At 42.7% G+C, this 21,222-nt stretch overlaps 2 protein-coding genes across 3 annotated transcripts in view; both read right to left on the bottom strand.

The window, feature by feature from the left end:
- Nucleotides 1–19,691, bottom strand: part of LOC146493679 (CMP-N-acetylneuraminate-beta-galactosamide-alpha-2,3-sialyltransferase 1-like) — an 86,610-nt gene extending 66,919 nt beyond the window's left edge. The window contains exon 1 of the mRNA XM_085149037.1: nucleotides 19,582–19,691. The gene's annotated coding sequence lies outside the window, so the exon portion shown is untranslated. The remainder of the gene's footprint in view (nucleotides 1–19,581) is intronic.
- On the bottom strand, nucleotides 1,442–19,936 carry LOC146493680 (CMP-N-acetylneuraminate-beta-galactosamide-alpha-2,3-sialyltransferase 1-like). 2 transcript variants are annotated; one of them, XM_085149028.1, is made up of 8 exons: nucleotides 19,747–19,936; nucleotides 18,613–18,676; nucleotides 13,366–13,634; nucleotides 11,985–12,184; nucleotides 11,676–11,843; nucleotides 11,286–11,331; nucleotides 10,682–10,801; nucleotides 1,442–3,042 (listed from the first exon to the last, which is right to left on the bottom strand). In XM_085149028.1, the coding sequence occupies exons 1-8, from the start codon at nucleotides 19,933–19,935 to the stop codon at nucleotides 2,875–2,877; spliced, it is 1,224 nt and encodes a 407-aa protein (XP_085005154.1). In that variant the 5' UTR covers nucleotide 19,936; the 3' UTR covers nucleotides 1,442–2,874. The 2 variants fall into 2 exon arrangements, with proteins under 2 accessions (XP_085005154.1, XP_085005155.1); XM_085149029.1 differs by lacking the exon at nucleotides 19,747–19,936 and adding an exon at nucleotides 19,582–19,691.
- Nucleotides 19,937–21,222: the final 1,286 nt, after the last annotated feature.

Raw genomic sequence — 21,222 nt, forward strand, 5'->3', positions numbered from 1 at the left:
TCCTTGAGCACAAGAAATTACAACATCACAGAACCCAAGTATGGCGAAGCTCGCGGCTCTCCAACGGGAGATTGAGAGACCAGTGTTGGACTGTAGAACTGCTTTGAAATTCATATGAGCTGTTCGCACTAAAGTAAAAAGCACCATCACTTCATGGGGATACCCCTTGGCGCCAGCGGCAGTCTCGAGGCTGGAGCCGAAAAACAACACCCTGATAACGACTGTGTTTAGTCTGTTCCTTCCCATTCCATGCAAGGCCACCTGGGTTGGCTGGTAGACTGCTTACTTTGCCTGGTAGGGCGAAGGGCACTGTCTCAGCTGAACTCTGGACACGCACACACATACACTTACACTGATAAGCACACACTCATCCCCCTCCCTTTCCAAACGCCTTCGATGCTTGTTTCCTGCGGGGGAACACGGGTCTTCCTGCGGGTCTGTGTGTCGCGCTGGAATGGTAGCGCTGTGCAGGGCGGCTGCTGTGTTCGCTTCGTATTACGTATTACCCCCCACCCAATCCTGTGGCTTGTCATGTCTTTCACAAAGTTGTGCTGTGGACATTTATGTGATTTTTGTGCAGAGGAGTTTTTTTCTCCTGTTCTCTTCTGTTCTCGTGCTGTCCTACCATGGAAGCACAGCATGAGTAGAGGTCTCTTTTTTTCCTCTTGTACTTTCCCACTGTTGTGTACATTTCAGTGTTTTTCTGTAACGCTACCGACCTGCATGTGGCGAATTGATTGATTGATTGAGAAATTATGATGGGACCCTAAAAAAATTACTATGTACAATAATGGATTTCTATACATTTGACATCAGATGAAAACGTTTGTTGTAAGATTCAGATAATTATTTGTTAAAAACGAGACATTTTAAATGAGAATAAGAAAGTATTTCTTTGTGCCCTCCTTTCCCTGTTAATGCCCTACCTGCCCCCCTGGCAAAACTTTGCTAGCCCCGCCCCTGCACAGTTACCAGCTGTCAGCTACTTAGAAAAGGATCCTGGTGTTATTTGTCTCTCAGAAACAGTTCATAACTTCCCTTTAACTCATTTATGTCACCTAAAAGGTAAACCTGTTTCTCCATCACCTGTTCAGCTCTGATGATTCAGTAAGGACATCTCCTGGTTTCATCTTCATGTTTCCCTCTCACCAGATAACCAAACCGATATCATGATCAGCAGCTTTTACAGCTAGAAATTAATATTAAATAAATTCTAACAACAGCTGATCAAGCTTAAACTTGCTGCTGTTGTTTAGCGCGACATCCGCCGGTTTTCCCGTTCTGGCGCAAAGTGGGCGATAAACAAACAAGAGAGGAAAGCCGATCAGCTGATCATTGATGAGTTTCATGATTGAAGTAGAAACAGGAGAGGGAGGGGGAGAGAATGAGAGAACAAGAGGCAGCTCATTAATCTTAAATTGTCTCGCGGTTGCTCGATTTCCATGTTCCTCCGCGTAGCTGATGGCCTTCAGTTTAAACTGTGCTTCATAAGCATGTCTCTTTGCCATTTTCAGGGTTGTTAAAACAGCGATGTTCTGCATAATGCACATACCTGTTCTTTTATATACAATCAACGCCCACACTTCCCCCTTTAGCGTTCTCATGGTGTTCTCTACTACGTCCTCCTTACAACAACAACACACACAGGACGCACTGCACTATATGGTGCACCGCACTTTTTGAAGAAAATGTAAGACTTTTATGTGCGCCTTATAGTCGTGAAAATACGGTATATTGCTTTTCATTGTTCAGGTGTACATTTTGGGCTGTACAGTGTAACCATATGTTGAAAAGTGTTATAAAAATAAACATTTTTAGTGTTGTACCCTACTGAAGGCATTATGTTAATACTTCCCAGATTCATCTTTGGAAGTAAGGTCCATATGCTTCCCCCACATTTATCATTATCGGTAGGTGAAATGAGAACATGTTCCTTCTATTGTAAACTTGTTATGAGGCAATGACTATGTTATCTTACAAGCTGAGCAATAACAAATAATCACACACACATAAAAGCAACAAACACAATTTTCTTATACAAAATAACTAAAATAACTAATAATTTAAGTGACTTAAATATATAAAGTACATTCCAGGGTACATCTATGTCAGAAACGATTAAGATGGGTGGCTAATATGTATTCCATCATCCAGCTGGGGCCTTTCGTGCATGTTTTTGCCTGGGTTCTCTTTGGGTATTCTGGGTATTCTCCCACAGCCCAAAGATATACATAGTGGGGTTAGGTTAACTGTTGATTCTAATTTGCCCATAGGTGTGAAAGTGAGTGCAAACTGTTATCTGTTCCTCTGTGATATCCCTGTGACAGACTGGCAATCTGTCCAGGGTTAACCCAGCCTCTTATCCTATGATAACTGGCATATGCTCCAACTCCCCCACAACCCTGATAAGGATAAGCGAGAATGGATCGACGGAAAATTGGCATTCCCACAAAGAACACAAATCAAACACACTGCTCTCAGGCACATCTGTTTATTTAAAGGCTTGTTCAATCTTTATTATGGAAAGGTATGACTTGTCTTGAAAGGTATACTTGAAAGGTATCCAGTATGACTATCAAATGTATTCAATAACCCTTTAGCAACAAACATCTATACTTTTCTTTTTTTTTCATGAACAAGTTACAGGGGATTATGACTGCACTTTGGATTTTGCATTGTATTTTCTATTAGTTTGGAGGCAAAATGTATATAAGATTACTAGTGATAAAGTCAAATATAGATAAAGTTAGTATATAGTGGTATTTATTTTGAAGGGGGGGGGCAATTACCATCACTTATTCATTTTTATAACACAGGTCTTTGGTTAGATGATTTGCAACTGATAAAGGCAGAAATGAAAACATGAAAAAGAAATTACCATCCTTTAAAAAAAACAATTGTCTTCTTTTTGTGTAATTTCTCTATCATTTTATATTCTTCTGCTCCTGGATGGGCTCCTGTTTTAAATTTTTTGTTTTTGAAGATTTCAAAGTAATGGCTCCAGCTTCCCCCGCTGTCTGCTCCAAACCCAAAGATAGTGACCTGGGGAAAAAATTGAAGTAAAGATTTAATGTATTGTTTAGACTAGGAGCATTTATTTATTCATTCATTCTTTTATTCATTAACTAATAGCATTCTTAAAATAAATCATTATCTCCATGTCCTATTGAGGACATGGAGAATCTTTCTCTTAGTAGCTTGTTTAAGTTATACCACAAAGCTGACTGAGGAGTTAATGAAAATGAGCCCATAGAGCACTTTATGCATAAATGCTGTGATGACAGGGATTCTGCAAAAGGAATAGGGATGGGTAGTATCTTCACTGACAGTTTTAGCATTAATGAGAGCACTCACTGGAGTGAAGGTTGTTCTAACAGTACAACAACCCTAAGCATGCAACCAAGATAACAAAAAAGTGACTTCTTGACCACTTTGTAAATGTCCTTGAGTGGTACAGCCAGATTCCACACTGGAACATGACTGATAATCATTGATAATCACTTCTCAGTTCTGGGATCCCCTAAGTGTCATGTTTCTGGGTCCTTTTGACCCAGTTTGTTTGTTTGTTTGTTTGTTTGTTTGTTTGTTTGTTTTTTGGGGGGGGCGTTGTGCATTTTTGGTCATTCTGTATTATTTTTGAGTTCACTTGTATTCTATGGTTCCTAGCTTATTCTGTTCAGTATGGTTTATTAGATCTCCCCTTGTGTCTTTGTCCTCTGTCTCCCCTGAGTGTCTGTGTTTATACAGTGTGAGTCCTTGTGTCTTGTTTCCCCTCCTTGTGTTTTATTCCTTCATATTTCCCTAGTCCATCATTTTTGCTCTCTCTCTCCCTCGCTCCCTCTCGGTTGCCTCTCCTCCATACTTTGAAAGTCTCCCGTCAGTGTGCGTTATGTTGTGTTTGCTCTCCCCCTGTCTCTTTATGGTTATTCATGTCAGCTCTGCTTCCCATGTGTTCTCACTTCCCTCATGATCCGTCTGAGTATTTATGTCCGTGTCTCCCTCAGTTCCGTGTCCTCATAGCTTTGTGACTCTCCCTGTGTTTCCCTGTGTGAATGATTATTAGAATTCCCCAGTTTAGTTCTGTATGATTATTCCTTTTTCCAGCAATAAATCCGTGTTTTTGGGGTTCACTTCCTGCTTCTGGGAGTCTGCTTTTGGGTCCTATTCCTGCCTGCACACAGCGAGTTCATGACACTGAGGCTACTTGCCCACTTTGGGGGTCAATGTTCCAATTACCACTGAATCACTGTTGTGTTGCCTTAAATTACCAGATCTTCTCAAGGTCCTTTCTCAGCCCTAGGTATATCTCAAGCTTCTCGTGTTCCTTTTTCCTGAGGTTGCTATCACTTGGTATAACTAACCAATATGTTGTGTCTATCTTGCTGATGTACTCATGGATCTATATATATATATCTACATATATATATGTATGTGTGTATATATATATATATATATATATATATATATATATATGTAGATATATATACACATACATATATATACACATACATACAAATATATACATATATACAAATATATACATATATATATATATACATATACATATACATATATACACACATATATATACACACACACACACACACACACACACACACATATATATATATATATATATATATATATATATATATATATATATATATATATATATACTGGATGGGCCATTTATTTTCTTTCTCTAAAAACATTTGAGAGTTTCCTTAGCTGTGTGTTTGGGATCATTGTCTTGCTGAAACATCTACTTTATTTTCATCTTCATTATTCTGATAGACAGCAGCAGATTTTTATCAGAAATGTCTCTGTACGTTTTTCCATTCAACCAACCATCAGTTATACAAAACATCCCAGTGCTGTATGCTATAAGACAACCCCACACCATAATGTTCCGACATCCAAACTTCACAGTTGATATGATGTTTTTGGGTGATATGCAGTAACATTTGACCTCCAAACATGGTGTGTATTATGGCACCGAAAAAGTTTAATTCTGTTCTTATCTGACCAGACTATATTCCCCCTGTCATGGTTCTGGATCATTGGACCCAGCATTTTGAGTTTATGGTGTTTTTCCAAATTCTTTTTTGTTGTAATGTTTTAGTTTTGTATTATTTAGTATTGAGTTAGTCTTGGTATTGCTGCTATGTTTAGTTATATTTTTCAGTTTCCATGTTGTCTTTTCGATGTGTCTCGTCTCCCCTTCCTGTTTACATGTTTCTCTTCCCGTGTTTTGTTACGTTTTCCTTTTTCTGTCATGTGCGTTCATGTATGCTGCTGCTCTCTCTCCTTCTCCTTCTCTCTCTGTCGTGCCTTCTGTCTCTCTCTCTCTCTCTGGCTATCTCTCGCTCCTTCTCTGTCTCATCATCCGTAATAGTTTCCGTGTTTCCCTTTTTGTCTCCTCCCTTTGTTTCCCCAGTCTGTCTTGTTCCCTTGTGGATTCCTTCTTCCCAGCCTGTGTCTAGCCATTAATTCTTAGTTTCTGTCTTAGTGTTCCCTGTTTTACTTTGACGGTGTTGCGTCCTATGTTAGTGTGTTCAGTTTTGTTTCCTCCTGTCTTGTCATTATTATATTTATTTGCCCCAGCTGTGGTCCCCATGTCTTTCCTCTTCCCTCGTCATCCTCTTGTGTATGTTGTAAGCTGTCATTCATTCATTGTCAAGTTGTTTATTTGTTTCCTGCAATGTCCCAGGTATCCATGTTCAGGTTTCATGTTTTACAATTCCAGTGTTCTAGTATTTAGTTTGTCCAGTTTAGTTTTATCGTAGATCCACCTTAGTTGCCTTTTGCCATCAGCCTCTATAAACAGCTTACTCTTTTTTAAAAGTTCGGTCCTGCCTCTCGGCCCATTAACAAAGTGGCGGGCAGAGTATAGAGGAACATCTTTACTGAGTATGGCCTGGAAGTCCCAAGGCCGAGCCTGCTCAGCATCCTTCTTCACTAGTTCAGCCGAGCCTCCAGCTGGCACCTACCAAGCCACTTCTGGGGCACCCAGCACCTCCTAAACCACATCCAGCGCATCGACCACCTGCAAAGCCACCTGAGGGCCTTCAGTTTCACCCACTTCATTGAAGGCCATCTGTCAAGCCCCCTGAGAGGGTTCATCATCTCTGTTATTCCCCTGTGAGGTCGGCCTCTCTTTCGTCTGTTTTTGGGTCCACTCCACAACATACCGATCACCTGACCTTGACATGCCCAGTATTTCACAGGGTTTTCTAAATGTTGTTCAGCAGACTTTCAATGCATTTCAACATGCCTTTGAGAATGAGAACAGGCCATGGTGGGCGAGTGCAGCTGATTCCATTCTGTAGCTCTCCACAAGTGACTCTTGGGTAACTCTTCTGATAAATCTTTTCACTCCTGTCTGAAATCCTATGGGGAGCACCTGGTTGTGGTAGGTTTATGGTGAAATTATGTTCTTTCCACTTCCGGATCATGGCCTCAACAGTGCTCACAGGAACCTTCAGCAGTTTAGAAATTCTTCCTCAAACAATGACATCAGTATGCTTTCAAAAATAAGGTTGTGGAGATCTTGAGTGAGCTTATACATCATGAAATGTTTCTTGTGTGACACGATGGTAATGGGACACCTTTTTATAGTTTACGAGTTGGAACTGAACCAGCTAATTTTAATTTGCACTAAGTGGCAGGATTTCCAGTTACTGATAGATTTCAGCTGGTATCATGACTTAATGATTTTTTTTTAATACATTTGGTAGAATTTTAAGCAATTTTTTTTACTTTGTCATTATATTGTGCATATTATGTGTGAAATTCTGAAAAATGAGTTTGGAACAATAACAAATGAAGGGCTGTGATACTTCCCAAACAGCCTGTATATTTTGGTATGAAAATAATGTTTTAATGTTTAGATTAAGTTAATGTTAATTTTCAATGTGTAAGTGATCATCATACTTGTTACTTTAGCAGACCTATTGACTATGTGCACGTTAGCATATGCTACTTCCGGTGCGGAAACTCCTGTGGGGAGCTTTGTTTCCGGTGTCCTATTCGCGCCCTGTTTACGGTCCAAAACAAGTTAAGCAAATAAATAAATAAAGTGGCGATTTACATTTCTATAGATGTCTCGGGCATTTACCCAATATATCTGTAAATGATGTTCATCGACTTGTCGATATTTTTCCCCCACGCCTCAGGGGAAAAGAGAAAATGGATTCAAATGTTATATTTCTCAGCTGTCCCTCGTTTATCGCGGGTGCTAAAAATAACCAGTGATAGGTGAAATCAAGTAGCCAATTTTATTTTTTGACAGTGCAAAACGTTTCGTGTACATCGTGGACATACAGCACTGCACTTCAGAGTCACACTGCTAGCGATAGATGCAGCGATTCTGTACTGTACAGGAGAGACGGAGGAGATCGTCTGCAGCGATCAGGACGCAGGACGTAAAAAAGCATGCAAACTTGCACTAAAAAATCTGCGAAACAGCGAGGTGAAAGGTGAACCGCGTTATAGCGAGGGACCGCTGTAATTTTGAAGGTAAGTCACAACATACCCTTCGTAAATACTAATGTATAGAAACCGTTACCAGCAATCATTAATTTTTTGTGTGGCTTTTTTTCACGGTTTGTTAACATGCTGTGTAGGTGTGTACTTGATTAGCTGATATCGACATAACGGGGAAAACATCTGGTTTGACTATTGTTCACCTGTAGTTTGAATGCTGAACATTTGCCTGTTTAAATCATAAGACCAGTCACTATACAGAGATGTGCTTCTGAATGTGGACGATGTGTCTTCTGCTGCAGTGATGCAGTTCTGCTTGTGTTGAGTGATGTAAACAACTGATCGATCTAAACTCTTTAAACGTCAAAATTGATCATTAGATTTTTATGACACAACAGTGGTGAGTGTTCCCACCTTCTCCTCTTTGTAACTTATCGTTCCGTTTTCGAGTTTTGGACATCAATTTTGGAGTATATCTTCGCAGTAGCGATTGACCGCAAAGTAAAGCTACCGGAAATGTACAACCCCACATCCGGTCTCAAACCAGGAAGTTAGCATTTTCTCGTGCACAGGGTCAATAGCCTACAGATTATATTCAGACATTTAAATATATTCAGCCAACTGTTAGATGTTAAATAAAATATGTTATTAGAACTGAAAAAATATATACAGGGTGGGCCATTTATATGGATACACCCTAATAACATGGGAATGGTTGGTGATATCAAAGTCCTGTTTGTGGCACATTAGTATATGTGAGGGGGCAAACTCCTCAAGATGTGTGGTGACCATTGTGGCCATTTAGAAGTCGGCCATCTTCGATACAACTTTTGTTTTTTCAATAGGAAGAGGGCCATGTGACACATCAAACTTATTGGTAATGTCACAAGAAAAACAATGGTGTGCTTGTTTTCAACGTAACTTTATTCTTTTATAAGCTATTTACAACTTTCTCTTTGTTCACAGCCATTGACATGTCGAAGAGGTTAACACGTGAGGAGCGGATCGAAATTATGTTGATATCTGGTGAACGCAGTAACCGGGTCATTGCAGCATATTTCAATGCAAGACACCCTACGAGACCACCCATCTCCCATGCTACAGTTAGCAAACTGCTTGCTAAGTTTTGTGAAACTGGTTCAGTGTTGGATTAGCCAAAATGTGGACGCAAGAAAACTGTCATTAATGAAGAAACATCAGTGGCTGTCCTAGCTTCATTCAGCAAGAGCCCACAGCGTAGCACTCGCCGCATGTCACTGGAGAGTGGCATGAGTCGAACATCCCTTCGGCGGATATTAGCTACTCACAAATGGCAGCCTTACAAACTCCAGCTACTGCAGCATCTCAACGAGGATGACCCAGATCGGCGCACAGAATTTGCAGAATGGGCAAAACAAAAATTGGAACAGGACCCTCAGTTCATGCAGAAGATTTTGTTTAGTGATGAGGCAAACTGTAATGTGAAAGGTGAAGTTAACAAACAAAACCACCGCTATTGGTCTGACACTATCCCACATTGGATGGATCCCTCCAAGACTGTTGGAACAACAAAAGTGATGGTTTGGTGTGGTATATGGGGTACAACGATAGTGGGTCCATTCTTCATCAATGGAAACCTCAAGGCCACTGGATATTTGAAATTGCTACATGATGATGTGTTTCCCTCTTTATGCACTGAAGCTAGCACATTCCCTGAGTTTTTCCAGCAAGATGGTTGCCAGGTCCGAGCATTCCTAGATGAACAGTTTCCTGGAAAGTGGATTGGTTATCGTGGGCCGGTTGAATGGCCCCCAAGGTCTCCCAATCTGACTCCCTTAGACTTTTATCTTTGGGGTCATCTGAAGGCAATCGTCTATGGTGTGAAGATACGAGATGTGCAGCACCTGAAACTATGGATACTGGATGCCTGTGCTGGCATTTCTCCTACGGTGTTGCTATCAGTGTGTGAAGGGTGGGAGAAGAGGGTTGCATTGACAATCAAACACAATGGGCAGCACATTGAACACAGTTTATAAGTGGTCAGAAACTTGTAAATAACTCATGAAAGAATAAAGTTACATTGAAACCAAGCACACCATTGTTCTCCTTGTGACATTACCAATAAGTGTGATGTGTCACATGGCCCTCTTCCTATTGAAAAAACAAAAGTTGTATCCAAGATGGCTGACTTCTAAATGGCCACCATGGTCACCACCCATCTTGAGGAGTTTGCCCCCTCACATATACTAATGTGCCACAAACAGGACTTTAATATCACCAACCATTCCCATTTTATTATGGTGTATCCATATAAATGGCCCACACTGTACATCAAACATAAACTAAGGAAATTTCTGAATGTAGTAACCCTTGATTTTTAAATGTCAACTTAATTTTATTTATATAATACATTTAAAATGGTAAATGGCCTGTATTTGTATAGCGCTTTACTAGTCCCTAAGGGCCCCAAAGCGCTTTACACATTCAGTCACACACGCATTCACGCAGACATTCACACTGGTGATGGCAGCTAGATTGTAGCCACAGCCACCCTGGGGCACACTGACAGAGGCGAGGCTGCCGGACACTGGCGCCACCGGGCCCTCTAACCACCACCAGTAGGCAACGGGTGAAGTGTCTTTCCCAAGGACACAACGACCCAGATCGCCCATTTAAACAGAAGCTGACACAAAAATTGCTTTTCAGGCAAACAAACACATTCAGCTCAAAATTCATGTTACACTGTTCTTGCGAAGTTAAAACTAATTGTTGAATCTGTTTGACTCCAACACTGGCCCTGTACTTGGCATTGAATCAATACCAAGTATGGAATTTTTACACATTGCTAGCCAAGAGTTATATAAAACTACTTTCAGCTGCTCTTTTGACACAAGCGGGTAGGCTCTACATGTTCGGTTTGGCAACTTTTAACACTTGATATCCTTCATGGTACCACCTTTAAACACAACCCTAAAAGAGGATGTGTCTTTAGCTAGAGTAGTTGCTGCCTTTGGTTTGGAGGTAAATGTGTCAAACATCAGATGTCCACTCTTCTTGACTCTTCTTGAAATAACCATAGATACATTTCTGTTTTAGTCATGTAGTCATCTAAGGCAGACTTTTCTCAACTTTGCTGGTAAATCAGTGTTTCTCAGTGTTTAACTACCACCACTGTCAGTCAGATGCATAATGTACAAATTGTTTAAAGTGAACATACCTCATCACACATCACTAGGCTGAGAACCACAGCAAGAAAGCCAGTGGATGGATAAGCACCCTTCTTTCCCAGCCATTCTTGATGAACATATTTCATGAAAGCCGGATGGAGGATCCAGATCTATTATGAATCAGACATAGCCTAAAATCTGAGTTCTATGAACTATTACTTTCTGCAGTAAATTCACAAAATACTTTAAATTACCACCACTGTAGCTAAAAGAAGCCAGTATTTGTTTTTGGTGGTATGGCTTTGACTATTGACCTGCATGACCTTCCAGGCACATAAATGCCAAGTATGAGAGACTGGGAAAACCATAACAATACCCAATACAGAGCAGAGTAAACAGTAAATACTGCAACAAAGAAAAAGCTGAGGTGCAGGTGACTTGTGAAATGGCTTGCACATCTGTAGCAATAGTGGATATGCTAAATCAGGTTAATAGTAAAAACCTACTGTATATGAGATTATCCAGTTCAGTGTGTAAAATCAGCTGACTTTGTCGCCTGCCTGAATTAATGGTAGCTTAAATTTATTACTTATTATTATACTTCTTAGATATCATTATATGCCAGTTTTGTTCATGTAAACCTAAAATACTCACCAAATCTTTGTTAGTTATCTTCTTTAATTTTGTAGCACCATTTTTCCTGTTGAAAAGATGAAATGAACTGATTACATAAATAAATGCTAATAATTACCTAAGACTAGCACATCACAACAAAAGATTAAGTTGTTCATATAACAATTCATATAACTTTCTGCACTTTTTGCTGTTTAAAAAAAGAAAGGCTGACCTCTGATGGGTTGTCTCAAAAACTGTTTTGTTTAATTTGGTTGTTCTAACAACAAAACAAAAAAAAAACTAGACTGCATTTTTCCTTACAATTAGCTGAAACTATGTTGCAAAGCAGTTAAAATCTGCTATTCAGAGCAAAACAGTTATACAATTTCTAGCAACATAGGTTTTAAGACAGTAGCCCTTTTAGCCTACCCTTGATTTAAGTCCTTCATGAGCCACAAAAAGTCACTTGTTTTGAAAGGAAAAAACAAGAGATTAGTGGTATTGTCCAGTCTAGTAGAACTCTCTGGATACATGACACGATGAGTTGTTTTGTTTCCAACATCTGTTTCATAGCCTTTGGTACGCCCCCGATTGATTCTAAATAATACAGAAGGATGCATATTTTGCACACATTTTTGCATTTTAGATACATAAATATACATAGACTTATATTATATTTTTTGTCTCGCAAGAACATTGTTTACATTAGATTTTGTGTTTGTGTTAAATGATTATTACCTTATTACGATATCATGGAAATCAATCAGAGGTCCATAATGCGATCCTCTCAAATTTCCAGAATTCCCCACCACGGCGCAACTCCTGCAGTGATCAGGACGAGGTTCTCCAATATCTGCAATTGGTGTTATTGTCTGAAATAGCCTCTCTAGAGTTTTATTGTACAAAGTCAAGTTTTGAAGTCTCGCCCCCTGTAAGTTCTGACAAAGAGGAGAAAGTTATTGAAAAAAAATCAAACTTCCCCACAGAACAAAAATACTATAGGATTGCCCAATGATTACAAGTTCAGGAGTCACCAGTAAGTCTGGGAAAGACCCTTTCAAACATACACTCCTCTTTATTAAGCTCACAGCTCAGTTAGATCTTGTCTAAATGCCCACCCCTGTGACTTTTTCCATATTAGCATCAATATTATGATGCACCATTTACAACAACTGTGAAAGATCACTGAAGCTCAAGAGTAAAAAATGTATACTGATTTAGGCAAAAATCTTATTAGGCCTGAAGTTTATTTCAGTACTTTCATTTGATATTTAGAATTGTTCTGAAAAGTTTAAGACTAATCTGCAAGATACAACATCAGGATTAATCTGTAAGTTTCTTCAAGCATACGAGTTGTGCACATTTATGCAATGAGATTATGAACAGTACTTACAAAAATTTTTGTCTTTCAATTCAGATATAGTCACAGTTTTACCTCAGAGCTCTAAGTTATCATTAGTGAGAACCTCAACCCCTGGGCCTGAACACTACCCCTTTCTTGAGAGAAACAAAAAAAAAAATTCTCATTGCCATATTAAGCCATTTCTTTTGACAGAAGTTATATCCAGAAAAACTCCATAAAAGGTTTCAACAAACCTTTTCAACAAACCCAGACCAAAACAATTGCCTTACTGATTGTCTTACTGATGAGTGGGAATTCGCTCACATGCTATTTTGCCCCATTTAGTAAATCTGGCCCTTTAAAAAAAATGACAATGATCCAGTTTTATGCGTGGGGAGGCGCTTTCATATTGTGATATTGCGACTTTCACTAAAGGAACTAAAAAAAGGTTTTCCAGAACTTGTCATTGCCAGTAAATGGTAAGGATTTTACCATTCTTCAGGTAGAAATACAGGAGGATGAAGAGTGCAGTATATTTAAAAGAATAAAAGATGGATAGTACAAGGTGCTTTAAACTTGTGTAGTTTGTTTACTTACACAATAGAGGAATATATTGGGCTTGTTTTTTGGATGGAGGTAGACCATGTCATTTAACAGCAGCAATATGTTGTTAAATGTCATGACATACTTGAATATACTGCTCTTTAATAATAAGAATACCTTTAACATCACCACAGAAGCCAAAAAAGTGATATGTTGATTTTTTTTGTTATTTACCTTCCACCAGAGGAAATCTTCCTCTGAAGGTATACGTTTCTGTGACAGAAAGGGTACAGGAGCTTCACTGATGATGTCATTAAACCAAGGATCACTGTCTCTTAGACATTTCTGACAGCCACAAAGACTCGGCTCACGATGACAGAAGGTATATCCAGAAAAACTCCATAAAAGATTGGAGACCAAAACAATTGCTGTGATACTCAGTAGCGGGAAAATGCTAACTCTGGATCTTCCCCATTTGAAATACATCTTGGCAGAGTTCCAATCTGAGAACAAATACATGTGTGAATGTGAAAAATAGGACTAAGCCTTTAGAATACAGTAACAGAAACAATAGCTCTTTACTTATAAATATTTATAGTTCTCTTTCATAGCATTCGTGAGTGTCTCACTATGGGAACGCCTCCTGCGTGACCTCATCAGAAGCTCAAATACCATTACGCCAGCCCTTACAGGCTGGCTAGGTGACGCCCATGTCAGGAGGGGCCAGTGCCTCCCTATATAATAGGCTGACATAGCGTCAGATGTCATTCAAAAACCTCTTCTCGCTTCTCGCAGAAGCCTGTAGACAACTGTGCTATTGGGTGCTAAAGCTAAACTGTCCACAGATTCGAGTGAACAACTCGGTCGCCGGGCGCTTTGTTCCCAGCTTTTCAGTTGTCCACTAGCATACAAGCAGTAGCAATACTGTTCTGTAGCTAGTGCGGGTGCCAAGTAGCAATACTTTCACGCAGGGAAGTAGCAATACTTTGCTAATAAAGGTACCCCTAGTTTCACCATCAGGTAGCAATACCCTTTGATGCTAGCGGTTTTTACACATTAGGTAGCAATACCTGTAGAAAAGTAGCAACACTTTTCACCCCACGTTAGCGAGGAATAGCAATATTCTCCGCACTCGGTGTCAGTCTCGCTAACGTGCGCAACCCTCTAGCTAACCATGGCTGAGATGCCCGATGATTTGGCCACAACGCCAGGGCCGAGCTGGGCAGAGGCAGACCCTCAGCCCATCACGACCGCTTTCCCGTCGCTGGAGGCACACGGAGATCGTGTGTTTTTCCCCTGATGCTGGAGTCACCTGGGGAGGAGATGCTAACAAGGACGGAGATGAGTCTGCTGACTCGGAGCTCCTGCTGTCCGACGACGGCGAGGAGGAAGATTTCACCTCCTTGGCTAGCATCAGCTGGGCTGCAAAGCCCTCGACTACCGGCGAGGTTGAAAAACCGACACCGCCGTCTCCCCTGGATCTCGACATGCAGGACATGTGCAAGCGCGCAGCCGCTAGGCTCAACATCCCGTGGCCCGCCATACAAACAGAGGTTGTAAAGTCTCGTTTTGACGGTAAGAAATTGCAGAAGGCGAAAAAGACGGGGAAGCATGTGTTGCCTGTTTTCCCTGAGCTACTCGATGAGATAGCGGTGACATGGAAAGCAAAACCTTACAGCGAGAAACACCCCATCGTGGGGAGCTCTCTGCTGGATTGTGAGGGGATGGAGTCTATCGGCCTCCGCCAGTTGCCACAAGTGGAGCCGTTGGTGGCGAGCCATCTTCACCCGAAGACGTCTCTGTCCTCATCGGCTCCATCTCTCCCCTCCAAAACAGACCGCTTCCAGTCTAGCCTTACAGACAAGTGCTACAAGGCAGCGGCTCTGTCAGTAAGAGCCCACAACGCCTCTTCTATGCTAATGGCTTACCAAGCTGAGCTAGAAGAGAGCATGACAGCTAACCCAGATACCACAGTGTGGGAAGAAATCTGCGTTATAACTGACCACGTTCCTCCGCCTCCACAAGGTAGCCATACAGGCTACTGGAAGAGCCATGGGCCTCATGGTTCTTCAGGAGCGAGCACGCTGGCTCGGGCTCACCAACCTGACGACCAAGGAAAAAGAGGAACTCCTCGACACCCCTGTCGTCCCTCACGGTCTCTTCGGTGCGGCTGTTACATCCATGCAGAAGAGATGTGAGGAGAAAAAGAGAGATGATGAGGCTCTGAAACTCTGCCTGCCAAGGAGGCCCAGTATGCCACCCAGCAGCACCGCGCCAGTCATTCGCGCAGGCAGCGTCTCTGGGCCCGGTCCCCGCTTTCAGGATTCCCAAAGTGCCTAAGACGCAGGCAGCCCCCCAGGCTGCCGGGGCCCCCTAAGAATCATGGACTCTGAAGCAGTCTCCCCAGGCCAGACCTCAAGCGGCCCCTCCTCCTCCCCCCACTGCCGCGATCGTGAGGAGGAAGAAGCGGCCGGCCTGACAGCCTCTTCTCTAGGCGGGAGCGAACCCAGTTTCCCCCCTTCATGGGCTGCCCTGCCGCCTCCCAGCTCCGTTCCAGAGCGAGTTCAACACACAGAGTGCTTAACTCGGGCCGGCGTTCCTGTCACCGGACCCGCCAGAGGGAAAGAGAGCCAAAGTTCGCAGTGTTGTTTCACAGGCACTTCTCTCATGCATTCTGTATTAAAAAAGCCCCGACACGCGCATCCAGGCAGTTTGCCGAGGGCGCTGTCGAGCGTTGCAAAACGCATGAAAAACTCAAACATGCTGAAAAACAGAGCACCGTCTGCCATAACGCAGCCCGTGGAGACTCGCGTTTCCACGGCTGTGATGGTGCAGATGAGCCCGTCACCTCGCTCGCCTGTGTCAGAGGTGACGGGACACCGAAATGGCGTATGTTTTGCGCTGCAACCACAAGGGGGCTCCAAAACGCCATATTCGGTGGAGTGGCCAGTGAGCGCTCTGTCTCTCCACATGACGAGCTGGGCCACCTGCACTCAGTCAGCATGGGTGCTGAGGACATTGGAAAAGGGCTACAGGCTGCAATTCAGTGTCGCTCCACCACATTTCAAAGAAATCGTTTACTCTTGTGCTCTGGGCGAGTCAGACAGTTTTCTCCTGGAGGAAATTTCCACCTTGAGAGACAAAGGAGCTATAAGAGTTGTCCCTCCCGAGGAAATGCACAGCGGATTTTATTCAAGGTATTTCCTTGTACCAAAGAAAGGGGGGAGGGGGATGAGAGCCATTCTGGATCTCCGTGCCCTGAACCGGCATTTGAGGACATACAAGTTCAGGATGTTGACACACGCCTCGCTGCTACGGTTTGTACGAGCGGGCGACTGGTTCACATCAATCGACCTGAGGGATGCTTATTTCCACATCCCCATATATATCCCCCACACCGAAAGTATCTGAGATTTGCTTTCCAGGGGATAGCATACGAGTTTGTAGTCCTGCCTTTTGGTCTCTCTCTGAGCCCAAGGGTGTTTGTGAAATGCACCGAAGCAGCAGTGGCCCCGCTCAGGAAAAAGGGCATTCGGGTGGCCACATACATCAACGATTGGCTGGTGGCAGCCCCAACCCGCCAGGGAGCGACTTGTCACACAAATGCTCTCATACACCATCTGGACACTTTGGGTTTCCAGATAAACGTAGAAAAGAGCACATTGACGCCAACTCAATGCATTACTTTCATAGGGCTCAGCCTAGACTCCCTTCGGGTGAGGGTGAGGGTGAGGGCTTTTCTGTCCCCGGAACTGCTGGCAGTTCACCTGTCGCTAAAACACTTTCTCCCTTGGCTGAGAGGTCATCATGTTTTAGTGAGGTCGGACAATTCCACCGTTGTGGCCTACATCAACAGACAGGGGGGTCTGGGGTCCCCCAAGTTGCACACACTGGCACGCAGACTGATGTCTGGAGCAGTGTCCACCTGCTGTCACTGAGAGCAACTCACGTGCCGGGGATCTTGAACTTTGGAGCAGATCTTCTCTCCAGGGGCAACCCGCTGTATGGGGACTAGAAGCTTCACCCAGAGGTGGTGAAGCAGATCTGGCTGCGATTCGGTCAGGCGACCGTGGACATTTATGCATCCAGGGAGAATGCTCCGTGTCCCCTGTTTTACTCGCTGCACGATCAGAGAGCTCCACTCGGGGTGGATGCTCTAGCTCACGAGTGGCCGAGAACCCTCCTCTATGCTTTTCCCCCAGTGGCCCTCATTTCTCCAACTCTGGCCAGAGTGAGGGAGAGAAGTCACTATATGATTCTGATAGCCCCGCACTGGCCAGGGAAGCACTGGCTGGCGGAGATTTTTCAGCAGCTGTGCGGCCCACTTTGGCCGTTACCACTACGCAGAGACCTCCTGTCTCAGGCACAGGGGGAAATATTCCACCCCCACCCAGAGAGGCTAGCTCTATGGGCTTGGCCCGTGAGTGGTTTAACCTGAACACGGTAGGGCTCCCTCATAGTGTTATCGACACTATTCAGTGTTCTAGAGCATCGTCTACTAGGACGCTATATGAGCACAAGTGGCATGTGTTTGAAAGCTGGTGCTTAGAATCACAGGCCATCCCTTTTCACAGGCCTTCAGCCCCCTGCTGGCTTACGTGCGCATTCCACTCGAGGTCTGGCAACCTCATGGGCTCTCTTTAGGGGAGTTTCTATTCAGGAGGTGTGTGCAGCTGCATGCTGGACCTCACCTAATACATTTGCTAGGTTTTACAGGTTAGATGTGACAGCGCCTAACCTAGCACATTCAGTCCTCAGTGCAGGTTCTTCCCAGGTGGGGGCCTCTCCCCTGTGAAGTGCTGTTGGGGACAGTTGTCTTCTTAACAGGCATGTCTGGCAATCCGGGAGTCAGTATTTCTCCCATAGTGAGACACGAAACGAATGCTATGAAAGAGAACTTAAGGTTATGTATATAACCCCGGTTCTCTGAGTAGCATGATTGAGTGTTTCACCAGACCGCCCTCCTTGCTATGGAAGCGAGGAAGAGGTGGGCTTGTTTTGAATGACATCTGACGCTATGTCAGCCTATTATATAGGGAGGCACTGGCCCCTCCTGACATGGGCGTCACTTAGCCAGCCTGTAAGGGCTGGCGTAATGGTATTTGAGCTTCTGATGAGGTCACGCAGCAGGCGTTCCCATAGTGAGACACTCACTCATGCTACTCAGAGAACCGGGGTTATATACATAACCTTAAGTTTGCAGCATATTAACAGCATTGCACTGGAATGCACAAAATCGGATAAGCATAAGAAGTTGGTTAGTGTCCTCTTATATTCATGGCATTTGAATAGATAGCATTTACCAGCATAAATCACCTCCCACATTATTAGTTCATGTAAGTAACAACATCTGTTGTTTGAAGTTGAATAAAACAGTATGACACCCAACAGAACGGAAAACACACAGTACAAAATATTTCCAGATCTTGGTCAGATTCTGCATTTGCATGAACTGTTTATCTCATTGTTTTCTCTGCTTACCTCTGTTGCTGTTGAAAAACTCCTGTTCAGTTAAACTTTCATTGTGGTTCGGGTGCTGATTAACCTAAAATGAAGTAACATAGCAACAAAAACAACACAATGATTAAAAAGCAAAACAACTCAAAATGGCACTCATTAAAATGATCCCATTTGCTTCTGAAGAATTTGACTACACAATATGAGGCCACTCTATTTGAGGCAGAACAAGATCAATTGCTAAACTGTTAGAAAAAATAGGAAAAAAAGAAATCTGGGAAATGCATACTAAATAAATGCAAACACACTTCAGAGGTTCGCTACAGATTAGTGTGAGATAACACAGAGTGTAAATTTAATGCATCTTACCAAAAACACATTAAAAAAAAACAGGAATATGAGTCAAGAAGAACTTGTAGGATATATCTATGAAGCTATCCATGTCACGACCGGGCGGCCAGATACAAGTAAGTGCACTCAAATGCAGACACCAAACGGAGGCTCGGAGGTATAGTGCAAACGAACAATTTATTTGGCACGCAACAATGGCAGACCATGGAGGAGGTAAAAGAAATAAAAATGTTAATCATGAACTAAGGGCGAGAGGGAAAACATAAACCTCTGAACTTTGGCTACCTGCTAACATAAAGTTTCTGATTATGGTACTAAGAATCTATAGCTACAAACACACTGATTAGCAAGGGCTAGCAGATAAGCTTTTACCAGGAATGCTGAGAAAGTAAACAAGTCTTGGCTAGACCATCTCCAAAATAATTGTTTAACCAAATAAACAAGAATCACACTGCGTGTGCACCAGCAAAGCCAAAAGGAAATAGTCTCTTTATTGGGCTGGGCATGTTATTTGGGATTTTCCGGAGCAGGCATACAAGGTACAGGGTCGCAGGGTTTCTCTGAGTCATTGTCTGGGTTGACGGCGAGGCTAGGAGGGGATTAGTGGTCCGAGTGAGGCTGAACCAGTTCGTGTACACTCACTGTGAAGTGTAGGGCAGGGAGGCAGGCAGGTGAATAGCGCCAAGAATAGTAGCAGGCCAGCGACGGGGAGTTGAGTGGTTACAGGCAGCAAGATCCAATCCACTGTGAAGCTGCAGAGGTAAGTAGACAGGGTTAGCGAGATAAAAACAGCAAAACGGGGTTTACCGAGCTATGGCTCTCACTAACGTGGGTTAGCTGACGTTCTGGCGAGGAATGTTTGAGAACGCTGGTCTTAAGAGCCTCCCAGCAAATTACACACAGGTGCCACAAACAAGGGGTGTGATGACTCTGCCCAGTGATGGATTTACTGGCACGCAGGAAAATCCAGCACTCACCCGGACCATGACAATCCATGTAGCTATCAAGTAATGAGCAACTGTTCAGTGGGAGAGGGAGGGAGGGAGGGAGTGGTTGTTGACTATGTGCAAATACCCTCTAGCAGATCATTACTTGAAGGAACCTTTTAAAAACAAGCGCAACTATGCTCACAGGTGTACACACGGGTGCTCACACACACAAACTACACCCTTTTTGGCTCCTACCTCAAAGCACACTGTGCGCTGTCGATATTACGTGGTGCACAATAATGTTTAATATTTAGTATTTACTGTTATATTCACATATATCATTGTGATGTTGTTTATTGTATTGCTCTCGTTTTCTTCTGCTTGTTTTCTTTTTTCTTTCTCAACAGGTGATCCAGGTGATTGATATATGTATCAATCATATATAAATAAAAGGTGAATCAAATAGACCATTACGGCAAGGCTGGGATGGTCAATTTGGTAAAGTAAATCCATTAGGCATCTTTCTTCGCCTTTAGACAATAATTCGCCTTTAGACAATAATTCTGATGGCAAAACGAACCAAATGGGACAGGCAAAACAAAACAAAACAAAACAAAAAACTATGTGCAAATAACTATAGAGGTTGTGTCTGACTTGTGCATTGAGAGAAGTTGTGGCACTAAATTTTATTTTATTATGACAACCCACAAAACCGACACACATGCAAACACATATAGATATACATAAATACCTTTAAATATATATTTTATTAGCCTCTTACTCAGCACAATACAGCTGATATTTGAGTCCATGTTTTACACCATAACATTTAACGCATAACTCTTACTAGAGGTTCTTTATTATTAGCTGAAAACTTAAGATTCCACCCTCATATATGGTCTTATGGTAAATGGTAAATGGCCTGTATTTGTATAGCGCTTTTACTAGTCCCCCAAAGCGCTTTACACAAGCAGTTATCCACCCATTCACCGATTCACACACACATTCACACACTGGTGATGGCAAGCTACATTGTAGCCACAGCCACACTGGGGCGCACTGACAGGGGCGAGGCTGCCGGACACTGGCGCCACCGGGCCCTCTGACCACCACCAGAAGGCAACAGGTGAAGTGTCTCACCCACAATCGCCTATCTTTAAAACCTCTAACTCTAAAACACTATGCAACATGGGAGCTACAAATACTAACACTGACCATTCATTGAGGCTACTAAGAACACAAATGAACAAGTAATAAAGTAATAGAACACCCAACATAAGTTGTCTAAATAATGCTGCCAAAACAGCCTCAAGAGGATAGTGTCATTGATATTTGGGCAGGACCCCTTCACATG

The sequence above is a fragment of the Neolamprologus multifasciatus genome, chromosome 22 (assembly GCF_963576455.1).
Source record: "Neolamprologus multifasciatus chromosome 22, fNeoMul1.2, whole genome shotgun sequence".
NCBI lineage: Eukaryota > Metazoa > Chordata > Actinopteri > Cichliformes > Cichlidae > Neolamprologus > Neolamprologus multifasciatus.

What these genes read in the sequence shown, in the direction of transcription:
- LOC146493680 (XM_085149028.1), bottom strand. Translation starts at nt 19,935, where the DNA reads ATGGATTGTCATGGTCCGGGTGAGTGCTGGATTTTCCTGCGTGCCAGT. An exon ending in ATGAAGGACTTAAATCAAGG is followed by an intron (nt 11,332 to 11,675) that starts GTAGGCTAAAAG and finishes TCTTTTCAACAG; the next exon opens with GAAAAATGGTGCTACAAAAT. An exon ending in AGATAACTAACAAAGATTTG is followed by an intron (nt 10,802 to 11,285) that starts GTGAGTATTTTA and finishes GATTCATAATAG; the next exon opens with ATCTGGATCCTCCATCCGGC.